Source organism: Crocodylus porosus, unplaced genomic scaffold, assembly GCF_001723895.1.
Source record: "Crocodylus porosus isolate Cpor-Errol unplaced genomic scaffold, CroPor_comp1, whole genome shotgun sequence".
Classification (NCBI taxonomy): domain Eukaryota; kingdom Metazoa; phylum Chordata; order Crocodylia; family Crocodylidae; genus Crocodylus; species Crocodylus porosus.
The window spans coordinates 5,724,412-5,750,669 of record NW_017728909.1 but is presented as its reverse complement, the minus strand read 5'-3'; the positions used below and the strand labels follow the sequence as shown (position 1 = coordinate 5,750,669).

At 43.0% G+C, this 26,258-nt stretch overlaps 2 protein-coding genes across 4 annotated transcripts in view; both read left to right on the top strand.

Annotated features, from left to right (window-relative positions):
• ME2 (malic enzyme 2) overlaps nucleotides 1–12,714 on the top strand; it is a 47,423-nt gene extending 34,709 nt beyond the window's left edge. The window contains exons 13-16 of the mRNA XM_019531774.1: nucleotides 3,723–3,825; nucleotides 4,456–4,526; nucleotides 5,764–5,862; nucleotides 7,178–12,714. Coding sequence (XP_019387319.1) covers nucleotides 3,723–3,825; nucleotides 4,456–4,526; nucleotides 5,764–5,862; nucleotides 7,178–7,342 — 438 coding nt within the window. The 3' untranslated portion in view covers nucleotides 7,343–12,714. The remainder of the gene's footprint in view (nucleotides 1–3,722; nucleotides 3,826–4,455; nucleotides 4,527–5,763; nucleotides 5,863–7,177) is intronic.
• Nucleotides 12,715–18,413: 5,699 nt separating this feature from the next.
• ELAC1 (elaC ribonuclease Z 1) lies at nucleotides 18,414–25,319 on the top strand. 3 transcript variants are annotated; one of them, XM_019531772.1, is made up of 4 exons: nucleotides 18,414–18,477; nucleotides 20,957–21,135; nucleotides 22,438–22,905; nucleotides 24,076–25,319. In XM_019531772.1, exons 2-4 carry the CDS (start codon nucleotides 20,979–20,981, stop codon nucleotides 24,543–24,545), a joined length of 1,095 nt encoding a protein of 364 aa, XP_019387317.1. In that variant the 5' UTR covers nucleotides 18,414–18,477; nucleotides 20,957–20,978; the 3' UTR covers nucleotides 24,546–25,319. The 3 variants fall into 3 exon arrangements, with proteins under 3 accessions (XP_019387317.1, XP_019387316.1, XP_019387318.1); XM_019531771.1 differs by lacking the exon at nucleotides 18,414–18,477 and adding an exon at nucleotides 19,952–20,390; XM_019531773.1 differs by lacking the exon at nucleotides 18,414–18,477 and adding an exon at nucleotides 20,570–20,691.
• Nucleotides 25,320–26,258: the final 939 nt, after the last annotated feature.

Sequence of the window (26,258 nt, the reverse complement as noted above, 5' to 3'; positions counted from 1 at the left end):
TCTCATTGGGTGCGTCTACATGTTGATTAATGTGCAGTAGGTGCTTAATGAAGTACTAACTAAATGCTCAGTAACTACAGTTACTGCGCAGTAGTGCCAGTGCACATTTTTTTGTGATGCTTACTGTGCAGTAGCCTAATAACGCTGCGCAGAAGGCTATTAGCACAATTTTTGACCAGCATGCTACTGCACAGTGTTATTAGGCTTCTGTGCAATAAGTGTCTCATGTGGATGCACCCATTGTCTTCAGTTTCTCATGCATTTTGGTTTTTTGCATTATTTGAGAAGCAACTTTGATTTCAAATGATTACTTGTGGCAGATGATTACTTCATAATGAGGTCTAAATCTTGTTTCTGTTTGGCAACAATATTGAAAAGAGTAGTCATTGGGTACTGAGGGCAATGTGCATGTCAACCTCAACTGACTTCTTTTTCTGACACTTCTTATGTTTTCTTCTTAAAGAAACATTTTTTTATATTAGGGTCATAACAAAAAACAGTTACAACCTAGAAATAGCTAATTAAACCTGGCGCTTCTTTACCTAACACTAAATTAAGTCATTTGAGCAAGGAATGTGTTTGTATTTGAGTTGCTTACAGCCCAAGGCTCATACTTGGCACTTGATATTGGGCATGGTACATATAGCTAAATATGAGAAGGCCTAATTTTTAATCTCTGCTCAGGATTTAAGCATCAGAGCATTTCTGTTGATTTCAATGATGTTACTGTTGATTTATTCCAGTGTATCTGAGTGCAGGTCCAGTAGTGACCTTTATTAAAGTACATCCTTAAGTACATTCCACACAGTTTTTAAATAGTGTCTATATGGATATAATAGATTCATAGACATTAGGGCTGGAAGGGACCTCGGAAGATCATCAAGTCCAGCCCCCTGCCCCAGGGGCGGGAAGTTAGCTGGGGTCACAGGATCCCAGCAAGATAAACATCCATTTGACTCTTAAAGGAGTCCAGAGTAGGTGCTTGCACCACCTCTGGTGACAGTCTGTTCCAGGTATTGGGGGCTCGGACAGGAAAGAAGTTCTTCCTTATGTCCAGTCTGAAACAGTCTTGGAGAACTTTGTGACCATTTGACCTTGTCAAGCCATGGGGCACTCCCCCAGATCCCTTATATACTTCTAGGCAGCCACCAGGTCCCCCCGAACTTGCGCTTTTCCAGGCTGAAGAGTCCCATAGCTCTCAGCCACTCATTACAAGGCCCGTTTTCCTGCCCTCTGATCATGTGCGTGGTTCTTCTCTGGACCCTCCTAAGCCCCTCCACATCCTTTTTGAACTGTGGAGCCCAGAATCAGATACAGCACTCCAGCTGCAGCCTCAACACGGCCAAGTACAGCAGAAGGATGACATCCTGGGATTTGCTAGAGAAGCATCTATGGATGCAAGCCAGAGTTTTGCTTACTTCACCAGCTGCAGTATCACATTGGTGGCTCATGTCATCTTGTGGTCAATCATGACCCCCAAATCCCTTTTGGCCATGGTGCTAGCAAGCGTAGCACCGCCAAGCCTATAAGCATGCTGTGGATTTTTCTTCCCGAGGTGAAGTACCTTTTATTTTTCGGCGTTGAAGGCCATCAGGTTTTCATCTGCCCGTTTTCCAAGTCTGTCAAGGTTGGCCTGGATTACCATCCTGTTCTTGGGTGTGGATGATTCACCCCAAAATTCAAGGAGCTGAAGAAGGGCAAAAAGGGTATGAACACAGAGGTTGAACAGGGAAGCATAAGACAGGGGAAGAACTAGTCATATCATTTGCAAACTGACCTACAAAGCAATTGATTCTTTTCCTTCATGGCACACTGGTTGCAATACACCATGCACTTGCTGCTGTCCCCAGGGCCAGCCTGAGGAGTTTGGAAAGGTGGAGTACTTCGAAGAATTGAATGACTCATGTTTGTAGAAGTTTGTTGGTGGGGAACTGTGGGTGCTTCCTGCTGCAGAAACATGTTGGTTGCAGTATTAGTAATCATTTCCAACAAGTGCTACTTTACATGTTAAGACTGTTTTCACAAGAAAAGGTCTGGGTAGTTTTTAATTTCCTCCCTGCCCACTGAAAGCTGTGATTCTGACTAAAATTCAAGTTTTCCCATAATTAAGCATTCCCATGCATGTGCAATGCAGCTTGTGAAATATCTAAAGGAAGTGAGTAGCTATAACTGAGACCGTACTCCTTCAAATTACATTTTTCTAATATTCCTGCCTGTTTCTACTGTGCCCATTATTTCTTTAAAACCTAGTTAATACAACTGGGTTACCCCAGATTTCATAGATTTCATAGACATTAGGTCTGGAAGGGACCTCACAAGACCATCGGGTCCACCCCTGAAGATCATCATCACTTTTAAACAGAGTCCTGCCTTCCAGCTTCTAATAATTACAAAGGACTTTTCCTCTGTTAGTAAAATGCTTCAAAACCCCAAGTAAGTCAGATGACAAGGGGAACTGAAAATAAAAGTCTTCGACCTGTAATTAGTAGTCCTCTGCTTCCATTACCATTGGTCTCATGACTTCAAAAATGACATAATCCTGAACTTTCTAGTAAACCTAATGAGAGTGCCTATATGTTATTTTCTGAGGGTATGATGGAACCACCAGTGAACTCTTACTGCTCAATCTTTTTTCCCCCACTGGATGGCCCTTGAAAGAACATGGTTATGCTTTGATGCCCTCTAGTGCTCTGCGAGTGTAATATTTTATTTTTAAACTACAGCCTCTTGATCCTGGCCTCAAACACATATATGCCCCTCAAAAAATCCTTTACCATGGATATGTCTATGCCAAATTGTTTAGCATGCATGGTAATGTATTTTAAAAGTGAAACTGAGTTGGAACCTTAAATGTTGAATTTTTAATTTATTTTCATGATTTACTGTGAGATAATTTTGAGGTTTGAACTGGAGGAGGAAGTGATTTGCACCCAGAATTCTTGGTTACTTTTTAATAGTTCATAGTAATTAAAAAAGTTTAATAACAAGAGAGGATAAGTTCTTTTTAGGGGTCTCAGTTCAGCAAAATATTTATGCACAGACTGAGACAGCTACCAATCATGCCAACCAGCATTATATCATCAGCTAATTATATTCCTTCTCTGCATCCATCAAGCTGCCATGTAAATCCCAAGCCAATAGTGGAAGTGGCTGTCACTGAGTTCTGGGTTTGCGCAGCACCTAACACAATTGCACCCTGATCTAGGGCTAACTCTTGGGCACTACTGCAATATAAGACATTAAATAGTAATATGTTTAAGCATAAGCTTGTGGTTAACTGCACTGAAGGCTTTTTCCTAAAGAGGCATATTTTATCAAAAAAGAAAATAACATCTTGAAAGCAAATAGAAATTTCCCATTCAGTAGAAACCGTCATCATTTGACTTGTCTGCTTACTTCATGATGTTTGTGAAGGATTTTTTGCTAATGCTTGCATGCTGCTGGTTACCCCAGTGATTAAGGGAGGCCTCTGGTTTGGGGGGCAGTGGAACTCTAGGGCTTTGGCTCAGTCAGGCACTTACACATGTGCATATTCCCATACCTTTCAACAGGTCTATTAGCTGCTTAAAGCAGGCATGAGCTTGAGCACTTTTGCTGCCTGAATCATGCACTGTGATCTGTGGTGTTCTGAGCTGCTCTAATTGGTAATGATTTTATAGCCTGGAAAGCAGGTTTTGTCCAAGTTGGTTACACAGCTGTGATTATTCCCTCTTGTTTAACAGGGACGCTGTTTGTTTGCTAGCGGCAGCCCATTTGAATGCGTGACTCTGAAGGATGGGAGGATCTTCAAACCAGGCCAAGGAAACAATGCCTATATTTTTCCAGGTAGTCTCTAGAATTCTCTACATCTGCGTAATGATTGCTCTTTCAGCATTTCTTTTTCAGTGCTGCAGTGCTCTGTATTGGGAGTGTGGTTTCACAGTGGTCAGAGCTGTATATACTAAAGTAAGAGACATTCCCAGTTTGGACAAGGTTATAGTAAGTGAGAAGAAACAAATAGAAAGTGTTAGGGATATGTGGCATGATAAGAGGACATGGTTACATGGTCTAGTTAGTCACACAACGAGACTATTTCAGTTTAATTCTTTTAAGAAATTTAACCTATCAAAACATGTTACTGAAGTCATGGCTTCCTAACAGCAGGTGACCTATGTGCATTTTTGCTTTTGGGGAAAAATAGTTTATTTATTCTTCCATTTTGTTTTGTGCAAAAGAGGCATCAGCTGGTCATTTTTAAAACAAGCAGTACTCTCCCAGAAGTTGCATGTTCCACTATAATATTGGGACAGCCGTGATGTGTCTTGTGTCTGAATATTTTAAGAGAATGTGTGAAGACTGGCACTCTAGGAAAGAAAGTGCAACACCTGATAGCAAGATAAGGCTGCATGTTAAAAATGATGGTGTCGTAGTATCAGCAGTGTCAAGAAAAGTAACTTTTGTTATTTGTTATTTTAGGGGTGGCCCTGGCAGTAGTCCTCAGTGGTGTTCGGCATATTAGCGATAAGGTCTTCCTGGAGGCTGCAAAAGTAAGTGTTTATATGTAGCAGATAATGGCTTTAAGAAGGTGAGGTCAAATGATGTCATGTCTCTATCCTCTTAGTGCAGGAGCGGTAAAAAGATTTTCTTCCAAAACAGTTTTATAATGGAAAGTTGGGCTTTGATGAAACAGGTTTTTTCTGTGCAAAAAGTGTCTGCTGCTGCTGTAGCGAATCTATTTTCCATCCAAATGCCCCAAACCTGAAACACTTTCATGTGCAAAAGCTGCTGCATTGTCTTGGGTTGGGAGGTGTAGCTTGATAGCCCTATATCCTCGTTCCTCCTCTGTGAACTAAGCTCACCAACCGGATCATCTCTTCTGTGATGCACCTCGTCCAGGAACTCCCATGGTACCTTGCCTTTCCTCTCCAGAGGGGTCATCTAGGCTGCACCATGGGAGATTCAGTTCATCCAGAGTCTGGTACACAGAAAAAAGTGGGAAGATGAGATGCCCAGAGTACAGCTGCCCTGCAGCACTGTAGTGATTTTTCAAGCAGGAATATTTTCTTTTTAGGCTAAAATTATTTAGTCAAATTTCCACCCAAAATTGATTTTTGATGAGGGAAGAGGAAATGAGAGAATGCATTTTTTCAACCTGCTCCAGCACAACTTTCTCATCTCTCTTGACACTATCATGTTTTTCATCAGCCATCCTATGGCTTTGGGAGCCTCTGTGCTCCACTTCATGGGAAAAATCATCGATTAGGTGGGAGCTGACATTGTCAGAAGTTGTAGTTGGGGCTTTTTAGGGAGAAGAAGGGGAGAACAACTGTAAGATAGAATAAAGGGAAAAACGAAAGAATGTCTCAAACCCCCTGACAGACCATGAAATATGGTGGGTGGTTCCTGTAGCTTTTTCTTGTTGCAAAAAATTATGTGTTTTTGAGGTGAGTGAACAGATAGAGACCATATTCTGTGTGCCTTTGTCACATAGCCAAATGCTTGGGTCAGCTGTGCAGTAGAGTGCCTTCATTGTACCAAATATATTTACTGGCACTTCAAGAAAGAAATATCTGACCTGCGCTTAAATGCTGAAAGACATAATCTGTCCTATTTGGACACAGGCTGTGGAGTTCATCTCTCTGCTAGTTTTTGAGACTGTGCTTGACTTACCCCAGCTATTTTTAGTCAATGGTACTGTTGGGAAGGCTCAGACTTTTTCCTTTTATTCTTCATTTTAGCATTTTGTTTACCTGAGTAAATATATAACGTTTCTTTTTAATGCAGGCATTGACTGAGCAATTAACAAGTGAAGAACTTGCCCAAGGGAGACTTTATCCCCCACTTTCCAACATCAAAGAAGTTTCCATTTGCATTGCTGTTAAAGTAAGTAGGCAGAAAAGAAAGTGTCAATAAAAGGATGTTTTATCCTTCAGCCTGGTTTTGGTTACTACTTAGAACTTAGCTTCTTTCTTGTTGACTTTGTTCAGTTCCCAGGTCCCTTGGAAGGCCATGGCCTTCCTCCATACAGGTTTGAATGGACTGGAATTTTTCTCTCTCTGCAACCACCCATTGTAGCTCTATCCATAAAGCTCAGGGAACCATGTTTGAACTCATGGAAATTATTACCCTCAAGAGGGAGCCACTAGCAATGGAATTAATTGCAGTACTGTACCAGCAGATGCACATATCAGGTCTCCTTTATCCACTGTTTTTAGGACTGGATAAAGATCCTGACCTGTTTGTTCCAAAGCAAAAGTGTCCTTGTCCCCATTTCTCTCTTTGCCTTGTTAATGCTGGCACAGCAAAGCACAGGACTTACGCCTAAACTTCAAAATTAAAAGGTTATTGCTTAGACCTGCTAGAAAATTGTACCAACTTTTCAGATTCTTTTCATATCGTAACCCCAAATGGATGGAAAAAACTGCTAAAATCCTGTCTCTTCCAGACTCAGGCTTGGAGTTTGGTTGTAGTTATTATGTATAGCAGTCTTTTCAGTTGGCCATGTGAGCAGCTAAGGGCTTGAAATCCGCAAGAAGCAAACTTCTGCTTTATGCCATTCCAGATTTGACAGATAGTTGTGAATCCAGGTACCTGGCTGTGTTGCTTCACTGGGGCTGTACAAAGCATTAACTTAAAACAGACCTTCTCAGAGGGAAATCTAGTAATTTTAAAAAATGCATATATAAATAACAGTGTTTTCTCCATACAAGAAGACTTATGTTAAGTGAAGCTGATTTTTTTTAAAGATTGAAAACCTGGTTTAATCTTGCCTGTGGTTTTGTGTGTGTGTATTTAAATGAGCTCTTTGAGGTAGGAACATTTTTCAGTGCGTTTGTGCAACACTTTGCACGACGTGTCCTAGTGGGGCTCTCGACATGTCTTCAGGACAAATAATAAAATTGACGATGGGCAAAGTGCTGCCAGAAGTGTGATGCAAATGCACTGAGAAAAATTTGAACAGAATGATTTTCCCCTCTAATCTCTAATTCTAATAGTAATCAAAGGGATACTTGTGAGAGAAGTTTAAAAAATGAGAAGCGTTGTGTGTGTGCATGCGTGCGCATAAGATAACTATCTATTATCCTCAACTATACCATTTTAATTAATAGATTTCATTAGCTTTCTCAACTTCTTGTAAGTCTTTTTATTGCCCTAAAAGAGATTCAAGCACAAACTGTATAATAATTTAATTTTTCAGGTTATGGAATTTTTGTATGCAAACAACATGGCTTTCCACTACCCAGAGCCAGCGGACAAGAACCAGTATATCCGATCCAAGATATGGAGCTATGAATATGACTCTTTCATACCAGATGTGTATGACTGGCCTGAGTCACCAGCTCAGCCTCCCAAAATGCACTGATATACCAAAAGGTGTCACTGCTCAAGTGGTGTCCTCTCCTCTGCAGGGAACCCCTTTCTGACCAATTTGGGATCATGACTCTGAGATTTGTAACTTATTTTCCTCCATTTTGTTGTTGTTTTTCCCTTTCTCCCTCCCATTTTTACCGTGACTTAGATTTCCCTATACACATCTGATCAAATCTGTGGGTGATGGTTCTTACCACATGAATGGCATAGCTGTCCAAAACAAATTGAAACTCTGACCATAATGCTGCATTTCTTGTTTGGAGCCCTCACCACACTAGAATATTATACAAATGACACTTTAGCTTTGTCCAGAAGATACAGCACTGAGATATTTGTCTCATCATTGCTGATTGCCAAGATATTTTTCTATTTCTTGTTCTTTCCGTGCTATCACCAATCACAAAGATCGACATCACAGAAAGAATCGGTCAACCGAAAAAGGCCAGGCTAATTCAAGTGGCAGGTTTTTTTGTTTTGTCTAGAGGACACAGCATCGTAGTCCAGGTTAGTTCCCTTCATTCAGCCGCTGTTCTTTGAACCTGCTTTGGATTGTCTTGGAAAAACTGAATCTGAAGCAGTGTACAGAAACCCTTCATAAAAAGATACAGTGGCACAGACTTCCAAGGTAGCAGAATTCACAAGTTATGTCCAAAAGTATTTTTGTTGGGTTTTTTTTTTTTTCCTTTTGCGCTGATACTGAAATTGAACCAGTTGAAAACTTGTCCTCCTTGCATGTGTATGTTTCAAATGAGTTTGTTGGGGGGCCTGACATGTCTTTGTGTGAAGTGTTTGTGATCATGTTGACTGGGAGAGGCTCCAAAGCAGACATGTGCAGTGCTTTGAATGAAGGCTGTTTTTTCTTGTTTTCCCTCTGTTTTTTCTAGATCGGGCTGTCCAGTTTCTGTGTGACCAGTGGCTGCAATGCCCCCAGCCACATGCTGCATGGGTTGCACTCTCTCCTGCCCACACACCATGCAGTGGGTGACCCCCTCCCCTCCCGCTGTACCATGCCAGTACCCTGGGTGCTGTGGCTCCCGCTGCCACATTGCACAGTGGGTGTGACCCTGCTCTAACATGCTGGTGCCCTTGTGCCATGTGGAGTCACTAGGTCTACCTGAGCTGACCAGCTGGGGGGTTCCTCAGCCCTGCCCCACTCCCAAGGTGGGGGCAGAAAAGCAGAAGCAGAGGAAGAACAGAGAGACCGAGACTGGAGGCAGCAGTAGCACCTGGAACGCTGTTGCAGGGTGGCTCGCGATCAAGGAGCCCAGAGTCTGTAGGTTAACCTCTCAGGACCAGATGCAGCCTGCAGGCTGCCAGTTGGACAGCCCTGCTCTAGACAATAAAACTAGAGCAGTAACTAGAACTCCTGTTTGCAACCACTTGACTGCATGTTTCCTACAGCTTCTGGCTCAGTAGATTCCCAGATGTTCTCGGTGGATAGACTTGAAAGGGTCGATTTGTTTTTCTTTTCTTTTTTTAATTTGTCAGTTCAGGCAATAGAATGGGGACTTCATTTCTATCATACGGCTTTATAAGTAATCAAAGATTGTGGCCAAATCACTGCTGGTTTACGTCTTCCATTTCTCAAGTGTATTCAAGCTTAGCTTCCATTGCATTGATGCCACTGTGAATTTGATGACATTATTATAGTTGGGTTCTTCCTCATTTTCTCCACATCTGCTTTCGTCACAAAATCCATCTCCCTTCATTAGTGGACACAAGTTGTAGTTATTGCTGGTGTGTGTGGACTTTGTTAAATTCATCCCATTAGTGAAGGGTTTGCTTTGGGAATACTCAGATTTACTAGAGTTTGCTAAATCAAGAAAGAATGACAGAAATAAATAGTGGTGGCAAAAACTTCTGATTGAACTGATCACCTAGAATCAAGGGCTAAGGTCATCAGTAAATGTGCTCAGGTTGTTCCCAGGATAAACATATGTTTCTTACCATACGCTTATGGGTTTCCATGAAATAAGGCCAATGTTTCTTCAGGCATAGTAGGGATTTCTGTCATTATACCTTCTTGCAGATACAGGGGCATACCCTGTCCTTTTTATTGTTCATTCTAGTTTTTTAATCTTTCTAAGAGAGGAGGAAAAATAGTGGCTTTAGGTAGGTGAAAGAAGCAAAGTGATTATATGCACAGAGGAAAAAACAATGATGGAAAAAGTGACTCTTTGAGACAAAATACTGTGTGGTGGTGGCTCTAAATTCCATGTCTCATGGTGTGGATCCTGGAGTGTCTGATTTATGTATATACATATAAAAAGACCAACACACCCGTACAGTGTTTTTACAAAAAATACTTTTTCATCTATTTTTGCTATGCTTGGTTTTTAGTGTATTTAAATGTATGATCTTATTCAGAATCTATTTATTTATTTAGTACAAACTAGACCTTCTGAAAACTCAAACCTCACCAAAACTTGGCGTGAGGATTTTGTTGTGTATAAGCAGAGCTCTGCATTATGTACATGGGCAACAGCCATTCGCTCGCTCCCTTGCAGGGAAAATGTAAACTTTTAGCACTCCATGTGTTGCCCTGCTACTGTATCTTGAAGACAGGGCCCTACTGCCATGTGTCAGCGGTGGCAGCAGTCAGCATGAAAGGTTCTGCTTCTCCTGTTCAACAGAAAAATGCACAGATCCATTCAAAGCCTCGATTCAAATGCACCTGCTTGGCTCTTCTGAAAGTATGTAGGTATTGATTGATTAACACCTCTGAAAATAAGGCCCTCAGAAGGTGTCACTGACTGGCCACAGCACAAATCTTGCCTTAGGCTGAAACAGTGATAGCTGACACTGCCAGTTTTTTTTCTGTTTTGCCTGGCATGGTCTTCCAGTACCATGGTCTTCCAGTAAGAATGGGGAAGATTGCTTTTTTCTCAATTCATAGTCCATTCACTTTGGAGCATTGGTTTCTTGCTATTCTCAATGCTCGGAAGACACCGAGAGTGCCATTTACTGGCTATGAATGAGTTTGTAACTTCTTAAATGAGAACCAACTGAAAACGATAGGCAAGAGCATAGTACTTCTTCCTGGGTCTGAGGCCTTGTCTAGACAGCATCTATAACTTGAGTCTGTAACTACATTTGATCTGGCTTCAAAAATCTGATTCCAGTTGTGTCTTTGTAACTTGGTTACAACAATAGAAGACCAGGGGTCCTCACCGAGTTACTGGGATGTCTTGTGTACCTTGCAATGTTTAACTTGTATTGTTGTTCACTCGGACTGTGGCTATTCTCCATTTCTAAGACCGTGCCTGTAACGTACTACTCTTCTGTCTTCTGTTTGTGACAGCAGTAATGGATCAAGTAGTAGTACTTTAGATGTATTTCCTTTTTAAACATGCTGAAAAGGATGAAATATATTCATACATTTTCATATTCATACATTTTGGAACTGGAGGGTTTGAGTCTCTTTCAGCATTGGTCCCAGACCTGTTCCTGTAAAAATTATCAGGAGCAAGAACAGGCCATTAGAAAACCAAATACAGAAACACTGGTATTAAAAGCCAAGGCTATGTGAGCTGTTGTTTTTTTTAAAAAAAAACAACAACCCAAAAACCTTAAAACAAAAAAGGAGCTAAGGGGACATGGCCTAACTACATGAATTATAAAGGTTAGGTAAGAGGTGTTCAAAAGTGTTACATATTCTGCTGTGTATGTTGCTCTTGGCCAACAATGGTGTGTGTAAGAAGCCAATTTAAAATGCTGCATCAAATATATAAAAAATATAACTTGCCATGTGTGTTTTATGGGACATACAATGGAGTTCTGTGTTGTTTTATGCATTTTAAAAGATATTTTGGGAAAATGCTTTATGTGAAGTGACATTTCTCCTATATATTACTATTTAACTTGTCTGCTCAGAGCTAACAAGTTTTGTCCTTTTTACCTTTTTGCAGAAGGTCTTTCCAGTAGGAGGGGAAAGTAGCCCTTGGTCTTTGAGGCTGCTTGCAGATGTTAAAAAAACCAGTCAAACAAAAAACCGTGCTTTACCCAAAGAAGCAGCAGATTACTTCAGCCCAGCTCCACAGTGTCTGTATAAATTGGGCAGTTCAGTGGGGCTTTGGTGCCTTTATCTCAAGCTGACACAATCAGCTATTAGATAAAAGCACCAAAAAAACCCACTAAAATGCCCAATCTGTACAAAATTTGGGCAAGCTGGGTCCAACTAATGTGATGCCTCTTCTAGGCATGTGCTGCGCCCGATGCGGGAGCACACAAAGTTCTAAGTAAAGCGCCATTTTGTTTGTGTTTTAATGTCTGCAAGCAGCCTAAATCTTTTGTCTATCTCCATTTAGTGTCTACTTTACTTCTATCCACTTTAATGATGCAGGGACATGTCTGAGGGTCAGTTCTTATACCATTCCTGTTAAAATAATCTGACAGGCTAGTATATATAAAAGGTAAGTCACGCAACTCTGTGACTCTAAACAAAACAGCCAAGTTACAGATGGCACCACTCCATATCTTGATTTTTCAGTTTGCTATGGGCATTAATGGGAACCTGTGCAATAGCATTCAGTGGGAAACACTGAAAAATGCCTCTGATTCAAGAGGCATCTAACTCTGTATATGGCCCTTTTTGACCTATCTCGGTATTATAACATTTTTATCATCATAGTATTTGAGCACCCACAAATGTGTGGGGTGGAAAACAGAACAACTCAGCCCTATGCTGTCACCACCATCTCCTGAAGCTCAGTATTTGGTGTAGATGAAGCCTGCTAGGGCCTGCTTTTGAAGGATATGTACTAGATTGTTTGTAGGGAATCCAGTATCTTCAGGGCAGTGCACCACAGCTGGAATTTCTTTTAAAACCTCTATTCATGTCAGAGGTTTGACTTGTTAGCATGTAAAGGCATCTGTATATTGTGCAGAGGTCAAGCCCAACCCACATGTTAGCACTGGAGGGAAAAGAGCACTCCAACAAGAGCACTGACTGTGATACATCTGTCCTCATGTAGTTGCTTTCTAAGTGAAATGGAAATTAAAATACTGTGCAAACTACACAAAAAGTATTGTTTTTCTTTTCAGGACAGATATTGTCAGGAAATAGTAATTCTGCCATTTTGTCTATTTTAAATATGATGTAAACGTTGCAAAGAAAATGAAAGTATCCCTTCATGTTGAAGTGGTGGTGGGAACAAGTCTAGACAAGGGGAGTCTTCGGGATGCCTTTTTCTGTCCAGGATTTGATTGATTCCAAGAGGGTCGCTTGTCAGCTGAAACTGAAATTGTATTGAAATGTGAGCTGTTTTGTTTTTTTTCCCCCCCTTCCTTTATAATATTGTAACTGTATTGAGCTATGTGTTCTGGTATTCTATTTTCTTAGTAAAATAAATTTTCCTTTGCCTATGTTATGTTTGATTTTGCTCATTTTAAAATAATGTATCTACTTATTTTACAGCCCTGCTAAAGTGGAGACTAAATTGCTTGAGGGAATTTCTTGCATTTCATAGATTTCTTAGACTTATAGGGTGAGAAGGGACCTGCACACATCATCGAATCCGACCCCCTGCTCTGGGCAGGAAAGAGCAATATGTTTCTACTATTCCTATGTGTTGTTTTGTTTTAAAATAAAATGGATCTTAATTCCCTTGTAAGGGACCAGTGAATAAGAGTAGTCTAAGGCAATGGTAGGTGATGGCAGGGGAAGCATTACAAGTACCATATTTTCTTGCATACCACACACCTCCAAAATAAAACACACCCATTGTTTTTGGAAGGCAAAATGTAGAGAAAAAGATTTTTCCGGAGGTATGGCTGACTGTGTCAAGTCCTCCTGGGAACACAGAGTGCCCAGGAAGTGTGGTATCAGCAACTTTCTGGCACAATAAACTCTCTCCTGGGATGCCAAACTTCCTGGACACGCTCAGTGTTTCCAGGAGGACGTATTCTGTCACACAAGGTTAAGCTCTCGATCTTTGCAAAGGCTGTTAGCAAGGCTTTGAAGTAGCAGGCTGTTACTTCTTTGCTGTAAGTAGCTCTTTATGTATGGTCCTGTGAATAAAGTGCTATTTCCAAATCAAGATACTACCACCAGCTCACCTACTGCTTTGGGCACAAGTTACAGCGCTGAGCCAATATCTGTGGCTAAAAGAGGGTTAACACAAGACACAGGCCCCTCAGTTTGCTGAGCATAGAAGGGGCCGTCATCTTGACAGCTCATACAGCCCCAAAAGAAATAGCAGCATAGAAAGTCTCCTGCAAGTAGACCACACTGGACCTTCCATAAGGTGAAGCAGGCAGGGTTATAACCTTATAAGCAATTAAAAGCGAATTTTGTGATTTTTTTTTTAATGGGTCATTGTTCTCGCCTTCCTTCATGGGGCTGTCAGAGAGCCCTTGTGATACACATATTATAGAAGTTTAGATGTGGTTGGTTTGTGTATTTTTGGTGTATTCCTTTTTATTATTGTGCATAGTTATTTATAGTGCTTTACTAACAAGATTTCACACAGCTTTTCCCCCCAGTTTGCTGGTTTTTATATTAAGATACATGGCAAACTCAGATGCAAAACAAAAGACTTGTAATCTGAGGGTCAAATAGCATTAAAATATAGGGCTGGCAAGCTGGTAAATTGACCAGCCAAATATTGTCAATTGACTGCATATTTTTGACTGGTCAAAGATTATAGTAATTTCATTGGGAATTAATATTTTTTGTTGTAGTTTCACAAAAATATGATTATGAATAGAAAATGTTTGGGTTTTGTCTTATTTAACTTATTGGCAATTTTTAAACAATTTTTGATGGATATTTGACTGGTCAATTGACCAAACTTTATTTGACTGGTAAAATACCCAACCCTGTTAAAATTATTAATATGGTTTTGGGGTGAGGAACAGCATGGACAAACACTTGAAACAAGTGGGTGAACCATCCAAAGAAAGAAGCCTTTTGGCTAAGTCGACTCTAACGGGAAGTTTTAGATGTATGTTTTTGATCCCGAGTGTCAGAGGTTGCAGCCGTAGGTCCTCTGCACAGCTGGGAGTTCTTGCAACACCTCTTTGTTGTAAGGCAGGACTGTCTAGCTGGTGACCTGCAGGCTGCTGCTCCTGTTATTCCAGATGGCCTCCAGGTCCCTTCCCTTCTCCAACTTCCACTTCCTGCCCCATGGGGTGAGCTGGACTGACTCAGGGTACTTGTGGGGCTGGGGGAGACTAAAACCAGGGAGCTGATGGTGAGGCTGGGGCACCTGCACATGCAATGCAGCAGGGAGTTGGGGATGCAGGCACATGCATGCATGGTACAGCATGCATCCCAGGGGGCCAGTGGTTAATGCCAGTATGACCCTGTGCAGTGTGTAGCCCCAGACTCTTAGACATTTGACACCTTCGTTGTAAGGGAAACAGTACTGAACAGCAGGGATGGGAATGGAAAGACAAACACAGGTAGACTTGTCTATATGCCTATATGTCTATGCTTTACACAACCAATCCTTCTCCAATTCATTGGAAGAATAGAGCAAGGGAAGCCAGTGAGCCACGTCACTCAGTTCAATACATCAAATATTGTGTGTGTTTTTATTTAAACATATAAAATTGTTAAAATCAGCTGCTGAAATCACAAAGCGGTAGCCTGGATGTTCAAATGTCTTCACTGATAGGGATCTACCCAAATACTAGGGATCTAAACCTGTTCAGCTTTAAACAGCAGCAAGTTTGGTCAAATCAGGAGCACCACTGTTTTTTATTTATCCTGTCTACCGTGCTTGCCGATAATCTATTCATTTCAGGATACAGCTATATATCAGAAGTCTCCAAAATGGGACTGGCAGAGCATTCATCCTGGCCCTGGTTTTACTATATATAGTGAACTGCAATGATTTAGTGGTTTGCAAGTCATTCTGAAGTTCTGCATGGATTAGTCAGAGATCTATGAGAAAGCGTGGGAGGGAGCTATTCAAGAGACATTAAACTCATGCGTCCTGCTGCTGCTGTTTGTAAAGGCCTAGCGGGGCACAGCAGAGACCGAAGGTTCTCAACCTTTCTGGACTCGAGGCGTCCATCACTGGGCTCATGGCATCCTTCTATAACTTCTCACAACTGAGTGGCAACGGATTGAAGAAGCTAATGTATATATTAAAGTGTTTATTTAAGTGGTTCTCAATCTTTTTGGACTCATGGCAGCCCTCCATAACTTTTGTGAATTGAGTGGCACCTAATTTCAAAAACTAATTTATATTTCACAGCACTTACCTCCATGCAGAGAGGCTGGGTGGTGGTCCCCCTGCTTTACCTGTGCCAGGTTAGGGCGTTATGCCTTGTGTTGCATCGGGGTTGATGGCAATTTTAGGAAAAGTTTAGATTTTGTATTTGTATGGGATGGGTTGGTTAGGGATGGTCCTGCCTCAGCCAGGGGGTTGGCCCAGATAGCCTCTGGAGGCCATTTCCAGCCAGTTTTCTCTGTGATTCACGCCAGGGCAATATAATAGGAGCCAGAAGCTCCTGTTGCTCCAAGAGGATACAGCAAGCTAAGCTGGTGGTCTGGCAGCCACAGCAGATGAAATGGGAAATGTATGGCTCAAAAGCCACATGGCAGGAAGGGGCAGGGTTTGTGGGATATAAACCCATGGCCTGAGGCAGAAGGCGCAGTCTGCTGCAGGGAGAGGAGCTCCCCGGGATGATGGCTGCAGGAGACAGGCTCATGGACGCCCCAGCTGCCTGCAAGGGCTAGACTGAGACAGCTAGTGGGGTGTGTAGCTTGGGTTGGGGTATTGATCCAGAGTTGGGCAAAGCTTCAGTTGAAAGTGGTTTGCTTATATTTCTGTTTGCTTAAGTTTAAAACAGGGGACCAGGTTGTGACTATGATGTGGAGGCTACAGGGGCTCCTGAGAAGTGCCCAGTTCAGTGTTGCCTGGGTTGAGAGCTCTGGGGGACCAGAGCTGGACAGCGCAAGATGGGGCCATGCAGGGGCCCGTAGTCTGAGTAGGGGCAAGACCAGGACCGGAGGCCCAGAAGCCAAGGCCTGAGGCAGTGGTGGACCTAGGCTGAAGGGGCACAGCCAGAGGCAAGGGGCTGAAGCTGGGAAAGCTGAAAGCCCAAATCAAGTTTGAGGCGTGAGGAAGCCAAGTGTTGTGTTGGGACAAGTTCAGGCCCTCGGGGCCCTGGAGGACTGAAAGGTGAGAATTCCCTCTGCCCCAACCCCAATCTGGGCTTCCCCCGGCGCCACCCCACTCCTTCCTTGTGGCTGCCTGTGCTGTCTGGCCCGGGAGAGGGAAGGGTTAACCTGTCTGCCCAGCCTCCACCGCCAGGCTGCTGCTTTTCTCCAGGCAGAGTCGGAGATTGGGTGTTGGGGTGCTGACCATCACGGGTGCTGGGGGAGGCAGTGGGCCCAATCCGGGCCAGCAGGGGAGAGGTGGCAGCTGGGGTGTTCCCACTGTAATGTAGCCTAGAGTGGCCACATATTGGCACAACGTGAGCTGGGTAACATGGAGCAGAGGGAAACTTAGGCTGGAGTGGCATCATTTTGAGCCACCAAATGAGTGCTTAAAACCAGTTTTGTGTGTTTAATGGACAGACAGTTCAGGGACGGAGAGCTCCATGAGCTGCTCAATGTGCCTGTGTGACCAGGTCCGAAAAGGAAATCCTTACCTCTTGCATGGATCTTCTCAGTGGGAGTTAAAACAGGGCTGCAGGGGTGTCAATCGGGCAGGCCACAGATGGGCAAAAGGAGGGCACAGGACCAGAAGCGGGGTGCCACTGCACCTTCCCCTGGCTCCCCCCTTCTCGATGTCATAGAGAGACTGGGCAGGAAGGGACTTCCAGAGGTCGTCTGGTCAAACCGCCTGCCTGAGACAGGATCATCCCTATCCAAACCACTTTGTACAACCATCATGTAAACTCTGCATGTGACTGCCCTCCATCCTGACACAACCTGACCTCCAAACCTGCCACGGGTTAAGCGAGGGAACCACAGCAGCCAGTGCACTGCCGCTACGAAAGGTTGTTAATATTCCCGGTAGAGGGCCACACTCCCCGCTACAGAGGAAGGCAAAAGTCCCCCCAGTCTGTACCAGTCTGGCCATGGCGTAATCCTTCCCGCGTCCAGATACAGCAATGAGTTGGGCCCTGAGCAGGGGGGCTTGTAGGGTTTTTATGGGCCCAGAGCTGGGTGGTAATGGGTATGGGGAGTGACAGTATAAGCCAAACCTGTTTCCTTCTCCTGGTCCAAACTCCTTGAGGCCTCAGGATACCCTTTTAGGTCTTCCTTGACCTCCAAAACTCACTGGTTGTACAAACTGGTGTAGAAACGCATGGTCCTGAATGTTACTTGGGGCAGACACCTGAAAGATCACCCTGTGTCATGGGGGTTTTATGCTAGAAACATTTTGCTCGGCCTTCCTCTCATAACCACATCCTTCCCGCGAGGGAGCAGAAAAGCTGTTTCTCTTAAATCGAGCTCCGGCTTCTCTGACGCGACCCTGCGCCTGGCAAGAGGGGACTGGCACGGGCGGCTCAGGCAGCACTGCTTCGCCCGCGGTGCCAGGGGCCAGGCGGAGAAATGCTTCTTGTAGCGCAGCACTGCCGTTTAGGATCCGAAAATCGGCTAAAATTCGGCATCTTCCGTTTCGGGATGTATTTTGGTAGCTGTTGGAGCCTGAAAGCGTGCAGAAAAATATGTGTTTATGTATTTGCCGTGTCTCGGGCTGCTAAAAGGTCTCGTTTTGGCACCAGGACTTCCAGGTTAGTTCTGCATGCCTTTCTGTCTCGCACCATACACGTGCCCGCGGAGGGTCCCGGCCGGGCGGCACGTGGGAACCTGGGGGGCGGGGGCGATGCCCCGCCCCGGGTGGGCGGAGCCGCGGCCCCGCAGCCCGCCCCTTGCCGAGGCCCTCGGGGGCGGGCCCTGTGCTGCTCCGCCGGCCTCGCGAGGCACCCCGCCTCAGCCCCAGGGTCGCCCCCAGCTCTGCTTTGGCCCCCGGGTCCCTGGCGGAGAGCGAGGGGAGGGCCAAATACACCCGAGTGCATTTCATTGCCTGCCCCTCCCCCCCCGTGTCTGCAGCCCGCCCCGACCGCGCCGCGCCGAGGCCCCGAGCCGCGTCCCGCCGAAGAGAAAAATGAATCCCCGGAAGTGGATTTTCGTGGCGTTTTAAGATGAATTATCGCCGGGGGGTAGGTGGTAGCCGTGTTGGTCTAAAGACGTGGGCTGACGCGGTTCTTCGGGTGCATGCGAGCTCTTTTTATTAGACCGACTCAAATAGCTGGGGGGGGGGAACAAGTTTCTTAGCTAGCTTTCGGGTTGAAAAACCCGTCGTCAGGCTGAGGAAGCCTCTGCGGTTCGTGTGCGCTCTTCCTCCCCGGGTGGAGGGATGAGTGATCTTGCTGCCAGGCTTGGCTTCGTTCCTGTCCCCTCCATCTGGGAAGAGCGGGCCCAGCGGCGCCAGAGCCCTCCTCAGCCTGGCCAAGGGGTTTTAAATCCAAGAAACTTCTTGGTCCGACTATTTAAGTTAGTCTAATCAAAGATGACTTATTGTTATTTCTGCACAAACTTACGAACTCAATATGAATAACAACTGTGGAGCCATGCATTTGTATATTTTTGTCATATTAGAATTAAACTGTCCAGTTGTCTGCCCCACCCCTTATTTAGAGGCCGCTCATATTGTGAAGCCCTAAACTGTAGCTGAAGTGGGTTAAGCCAAAATCTGGCACTGCTGCCTTGTGCCTGCCCCCTGTCTCCCCTTCAGTCGTAGGGCCGGTGGGCGCTCAAGCGTGGTGAGGTCTGCAGAGACCCCAGGAGCAGGCAAGGAGGGGAAACCTCCACGGGCACTTCCCCCACTCTTGGGCTGATCAGGGCAGTGATATGGGGCAATGGGGGCCAATGGGGGGTAATTGGGGTGGCAGGAGAGCAATCTGGGGGTTGGCAAGCAGAGAGAACAGCAGCCTGGCAGCCCACTCACCCTTTCTCTCTTTCCCCTTCCTTTCCCTGCTCCAGGCCTGTCCCTACCCTTGTCCCTTCCCCATGCCTCCCTTCCCATAGAGTCCTGGATGATAGCTAGTCCACTTGGGAGTAGTGATTCTGGGGATACTGAGGCACTGCAGTTGGTGGTTTTGTCTTGCATGAACACCCAGAAGTTAATTTAACCGAAGCTAGGTAGCACAGCTCAAAGATAATCGTTGCCCAAAGCAGAGTAATTTAAAGATGCGTAAAGGGCACTGAGCACTTGTTAACAAGCATTAGTATGCGATCATTCACATTTTAAGTGCTCTTAACATGATCAAAGTGTAATGTATAGTTTCACATTTATTTGAACTTCCACCTAAAATTGCCAATTGACCCTACAGCCACTGACTGCCTCTTGTGTGTAATAGCTATTATTATATAACAAAGCAAAACTTCTGCTTCTGATACCTTTTGAGCCACAGTCCTTTTACTTTTAAGGAGAGGACTGGCAAACTCTAATCGTGGTTCAGATTGATAGCATGCTATCTTTCACCATCCTCCAGGGGATCCTGGTGCCATAATGTAGAAATGGAGTATTAAACTTGAAGAGAATCGTTATTGCCCTCAAGAAATAACAGCTCACCTATTTTTGTCATAATTAAATGTGTTTGGCTGTGTGAGCTTTACCAATAGACTGCTCAAGTATATAGAGGGCATTGTTTAAACGCCTGTGGAAGTGTGCTTGAAAATGGATTTGCAAATCTCAAGTCTTTAATGCTTTGAGAAAATGCAAGTAATTCAGCTGAAGGTATTAATACAACTTGTATTTAGCAAACCGTCTCCAAGCTGCTTTCACTAGAACATGCAAGAGGCTATGCTGATCACATACAGAAATATAACTCAGCTTCTTTGTTCTGACAAAGGGGAAAAAAACTTTTAACTTATGCCTGCTGTTTGTATGGCATGCTTTTTTAAAACAGGAGTGTCAAACACCGGACCCGCTTCATCTGTTTGTGGCCTACATATGATGATCTGAGGTTCTTCCAGTCCTGTGTTCATATGATTTTGTAGAAAGCTACTGCTTAAAACTCAAGTGTATTTCTAGTCTTTGTCCCTGCAAAAAAATTGTTCCAAATGCAAAGTAAGCATAAATCAACCTCTGCCTGTTTTTCAGAGTCTGGAAGGGTTATGAGATTATTTGCCCATTTTAACTGGGGGGAAGGTAGCTCCGAAGTCCAATGGTCTCTTAAATATAAGTGTTAAATACATTGTTATTGTTAATTGTTTTAGCAGAAGGAATTGGGAAGGGATAAATGGGGAGGGAAGCCCATGCTGTATAGAAAGATGTTGGGGGAACATCGGTCTAAACAGGGTCAGCTAAAAATGAGATGAGGATGGGGAAAGAAGAGAAACAGAAGTCGGGAATAGGAGTCACTGGAAAGGTGAGAATTTCTTTCAATTGATACTGAACGTGACATGAAGATCCCTTAGAAAATAAAGGCCATACTAAATTCTTTAACATTGGTGGGGTTGCTGCTGTGAATCATGAATAGAATATAGTCCATAATTTATACCCCAGTCCATGGACTATATTGAAGAAGAATCTAATCTTGTCAAGAAAATGATTTTGCCACCCTTTATTTAAAGGATTATGGCTTGTTTCTGTTCCTCAGCAGAACTAAGCTTGTGCAATCTGTTTGTTTTTAGGTCATATACTGAGAGGTGCAAAATGTCCATGGATATCACTTTTCTGGGAACAGGCTCCGCATATCCATCTCCAACAAGAGGAGCCTCAGCTACCGTCATTCGTAATGAAGGAGAATGTTGGCTTTTTGACTGCGGAGAAGGAACTCAAACACAGTTTATGAAAAGCCATCTGAAAGCAGGTCTGGGCAATTTGCAAGTATGGTTTCTGAGAGAGCTTTTACACAATCTAAGTGCAATATCTTCTGTATTTGAACTCATATTTTCTGGGGACATGTAAACACACACAAGTATTGCTCATTATTGTATCTAGGAAAGGGAACAGTGGTTCTCCAAGAAAGTAAATATTAAATCACTGCTGATTCAGTCAGTGTGACACAGATATTTGTAATGGTAAATAATGAGGAAAAGGCATACAAGCTGAAGCAGTCGGTAAGCCTGGCCCATTCAAACAAAATGTATTTTAATACAAGCAGTAGAGTTACACAAGGAGCTAAACTTGCAAATGGGGAATGAGCTATCTTCAAACAAATATTTATTGAGCACTTTTTGCCATTATTAACAATTCTGCCACATGCACATAGTAATCGAAAGTAGTGATTCACAATGTACAAGAAAGCTCCCACTTCAAAGCTGTAGCAAAAAAGACATCCCAGAATCTTTGGATATAAATATGGGAAGAGTAATTAGGGAAGTCATTTGTGTGACATTAGTGAAATCAGGACTAGATTTTTTTTGGCATTTCAGAATGCTGAAAAATTGGAGAGAGAGCAGCAAAGTATTGATGGATGGAGAATACTTTGGAGGGAAAAAAAGAGCTCATAATTTATTGAAGAGAAGCTGGAGAGAGGGGACTTGTGTGTGATTTTTTGCATTTTCTCCACATGTAGGTATACACAGAGAACACTGAACTGTACTAATTGACACTTTCCCACATATGGTTATGAAAACATGAGGTTGATAGTTTGGTGTGGGATGTAACTGCTATCCCTGCCTGTTCCTGTAGTGATGCAGCGTAGAAAAACTATCCCCTGTTTAACCCTGTGTCGCTCAGGGTTAAATCTGCAGGAATTTTGCTCATTTATATTGCTACAGGATCGTGAAAGATGAAATAGTTACAGTGCAACAGCTCATGCTCTCTCCCCAACAGTGGTTCCCCCTCCATTGTTTAAATAAATGCTGGCTCTACCCATAGCTAGAGATGGCATTTTAAAATACTTTGCTAATTTATTGGGGAATTTGGATATTTTTTCAAGCTCTCACAAATAGCAAGAGATTTCCTGATCAAAGAGGAGTAAGAATTCCTTATAAAATGCTTGCAGAAACAATGGCACTTGATTGCATATGTAGTTATTTGTCCTTCTACTGTTATTAGAATGGGATTTTACTATGTTAGTAAAGAACATAATATAGACCAATGGCAGGAAGCTGAAGCTGGAAAAAATCTGTTCAGTTGCTGCTGTACTTTTTGTTTCCATTAATAGGTAGAATTACAAAGATTTTCATAACCCACCTTCATGGCGACCATTTTTTTGGGCTTCCTGGTTTGTTGTGCACAGTTAGTCTCCAAAGTAGTTCTTGCCCAAGCAAGCAACATGTTGATATTTATGGGCCTGTAGGACTGAGAGACTTCATTTGGAGAACTATGGAGCTCTCCCACTCAGAGCTTCTGTTTTCATATGTTGTTCATGAACTAGTACCTACACCAGACCAATGCCCTCCAGAAGAGTTTAAAGAATTAACCAGGCTGAACGGAGATGGAGGATCTTCCAAAGAAGTGCAAGGGAGAACAATTTATCTGGATCCTGTAGAAAACTGCTACACATTGGTCAATGATGAACAGCTTGTTATGAAAGCTTTCCGTTTATTTCACCGCATTCCTTCCTTTGGATTTCTAGTAGAGGAAAAACAGCGAACCGGTAAACTCAATGTACAGAAATTAAAAGACCTTGGTAAGTAGCTGGGTTTATTTTATTGTAAAGAGATCATTTGTGAATATCACTGATTTTTATAGATATCCTAAATGTCCTCACAAGATGCATGCATGTTGGTTCTAAAAGAATTATAATTGCATTTTATATTTAACCATTATATGCCTATATTAGAATTTCTAATATACCTATTCTGGTAGTTGGACCACCAATGTTCATCTTCCGATGCTGAAAATCCACTGGTGAGGGATACCCAAAAGTATACAGTGTTCAACCTGACATATACTTTCAGGATTTGTAATAGAATTGTGTTAATTAATGGCTGAAGACTCCTCTGAAAACTGCTCCAAGGGAGATTACTGAATTAGAGCCATGTGCATTTGTCTGTAATCCAGCCTGAATTGGGCCATTTTATTCTTCAGAAGAAAATGGAAAACTTATTCTAAAACTTGTTATACTAATGAGGATGGCTTTGATCATCAGAAGAGAAAAAAAACATTTTCCTGTGTCGGCACATTGTTTAAGGGCTTAGTTTAAGAAAGCATGAATGGACCATAGTGGAAAGATATAACAGTGTGTATTTGGGAGAGAATATCGAATCAAAAGTTACCATTTAAAAACTTTTCTATAGAACCTCCTGCTAAAATAAAACCTACTTAGAATATGAAGTGAAATATTGTCTGAAATGAAATATTGTTTTCCTTATGGTCTGATTAAAAACTCATGCCTTGATGCAGTGGAGGCCAGCCCTTTTTTGGAGATGTGCCACAAATTAGCCCCACATCCTCCCAGAGTGCCCCTCTGATCCCCTTCCTCCCTGCTCAGTCTGCTGCTCTGCTTTCTGCTCCTTGCCCTATGCTGCCTAGGGCAAGGAGCAGATCTTCTGCTTTGGTGATTTTTCTGCTTCCTGTCCTGTGCTCACTGTCCAATCTGCTGCTCTACTTCCTGTTCCCTGCCCTTTGCTCCCTGCCTGGTGTATTGCTCTGCTTTCTGCTCCCTGCCCTGTATTCTCCCCAGTCTGCCTATGCCACATATTGGATCAACGGAGAGATGAATCAGATTGAGAATTGGCTATCCACCCCTGCTTTAGTGGACTCAGTGTAAAATTTTTCAGCTCCTGTACTGAAAGATGACCAGTGTTTAGTACATGAACACAAAAACTAACCATGAACTTCTCCCTCTTCTTACTAGGAGTTCAGCCAGGTCCTGTATATGGGAAGCTGAAAAATGGTATTACAGTTGTCCTAGAAAGTGGAATAACTATTTCTCCTTCAGATGTCTTGGAAGATCCTATTCCTGGAAGGAAAATATGTATTTTAGGTGACTGTTCAGGTGTTGTTGGAGATGAAGCAGTGAAACTTTGCTTTGAAGCAGATCTATTGGTTCATGAAGCCACATTGGATGACAGTCAAGTGGACAAAGCCATCGAGCATGGTCATAGCACTCCAAGAATGGCAGCTGAGTTTGCAAAGCTATGTAAAGTGAAGAATCTGGTTCTGACTCATTTCAGTCAGAGATACAAACCGGCTGCTCTGGTGGGAGAAGGAGACACTGATGTCACAGAATTAAAGAGACAGGCAGAAGCAGTATTAGCTGGCCAAGAAGTAACTTTAGCGGAGGATTTTATGACAATAGACATTCCAATGAAAAAACAAAAATAGCATGATCTAGCTCCGCAGCAAGGCAGCAGTGAGTCAAGTGTGGCACTAACTGAATGTACAGTAGGATGCCAGGTCTCCAAATTGGTTCCTAGGGCTCCTCTGTTGAACTGCTCAACCTTTAGAGATGGTCTGGTAAGCACTGGATTATTTGCTGTAGCACTGCTATTTTAGAGCCTAATCCTGCAAGATGCTGAATGCCCTTAATTTCCCTGGTAGTTTGGGAAATGAACCTTTGCAGAATAGTATTACTATTGACAAGTATCTACGTAGTCCAGTTCTCACTAGAAGGCTGATGAAGTGGCAGATCGCTAGTCAGACTTGCTGCCTTCAGTGAAATAATTTTGCGATCGCATTCATTTTTGTACAGGGCCTAAGCAAAGAAAATAAACCTGTTCTTCAGTTATATAGGGCATTAAAAAATATAGAAACTTACAGAGTTGGGAAGAAAGCATACAAATATTTAGGCAGGCATTTAGTGAAACAAGCTAGAAAATTTAGATATAAATCTAGGCAAGAGCCCTTTGGGACACTTTCTTGGAACTTCAGATATTTTTGGTTTAAGTCTTAAAGGGGAACCTTAAGGGTCTTTTTGTCTTGCGTTTACAATCTTTCATGGATTTAAAGGCACATCAAGATTTTTAAAAAAGTGAGATATATTTTAATGTCAGCCTGTTGGGATTTTTTGTATCAAATATTTTGAAAATTTGTTTAAATTATTTTATGTTAAGGGAATATTGTGCTGAACTCTAATAAAATATTGATAACTGTACCCAACGTTTTGTAAATAACTTTTGATGACTAATGGATAAAACTGCCAGCCCAGGGCTGCTCCGATTGGGCTCCATGTGCTGTGGTGGGGCTGGATGAGGCATGAGGGTGTAGCCCCTGCACTGAAGCATCCTTGTGCCCCAGCCAGCTTAGGCAGTGTCTACATGTGTGCTTTTGTTCACAAAAAAACCCAAACTCTGTAGCAGGGTGGTATTTGTAATTACAAATACTACCCTGCTGCAGATTTTATTAGTTTTGCGCACCCTAATAAGGGTGCACGTGTAGATGCCAAGACATTTACTGCTCAGTTAAGTATTCAGCTGTGTAGTAAATGTCTTGTGTAGAATGTGCCCACATGAACGCTGTTCAGGAAGTGCCCCTCAAATATATTTTTGGCTGCATTAATTGTTGTAGAGTAGTGATAGTTACTCCTTAGTTATCAATGAGACTTATCTAGACTAGTGGTTCTCAATCTTTTCAGACTCAAGGCACCCCTCAATAGACTCAGGGCACCCTCTGGAAAATGCTAGCTCTTAATTTTCACTTGTTTTAAGACTACAGAAAAATAATGAAGCAATTCTCTGGATTTATCTTGTATATCATCTTTGCACACCTAACCGTGCTCACAATGCTGAAGCAGGCACCCTTGATAGGATCTTGAAGCACCCTGGTTGAGAATCACTGGTTTAGAGCAGTGACATTAGGCCTGTGGCTCTAGAGCTGCAAGTGACTGCAGCAAACTGCAAATGACGGTGGGGAGAGGTTGTTTATAACAGATATGGGGCATGTCTTGCAGTCATGCATAATGCAACACATGTACATGACTGATAGAAATAGATAGCACATGTCCTACATTTCCTAGTAGGGATGTAGATAGTTCCCCTGCTGTTGCAGATTAAACCAGCTGGGATGTATAGCAATGCTCACATTTCAAGAATCCTGCCT

Coding starts and splice junctions, on each gene's coding strand:
- ELAC1 (XM_019531772.1), top strand. CDS start 20,979: ATGTCCATGGATATCACTTTTCTGGGAACAGGCTCCGCATATCCATCT. Junction 21,136..22,437: donor GAAAAGCCATCTGAAAGCAG/GTCTGGGCAATT, acceptor TTCCATTAATAG/GTAGAATTACAAAGATTTTC. Junction 22,906..24,075: donor ACAGAAATTAAAAGACCTTG/GTAAGTAGCTGG, acceptor TCTTCTTACTAG/GAGTTCAGCCAGGTCCTGTA.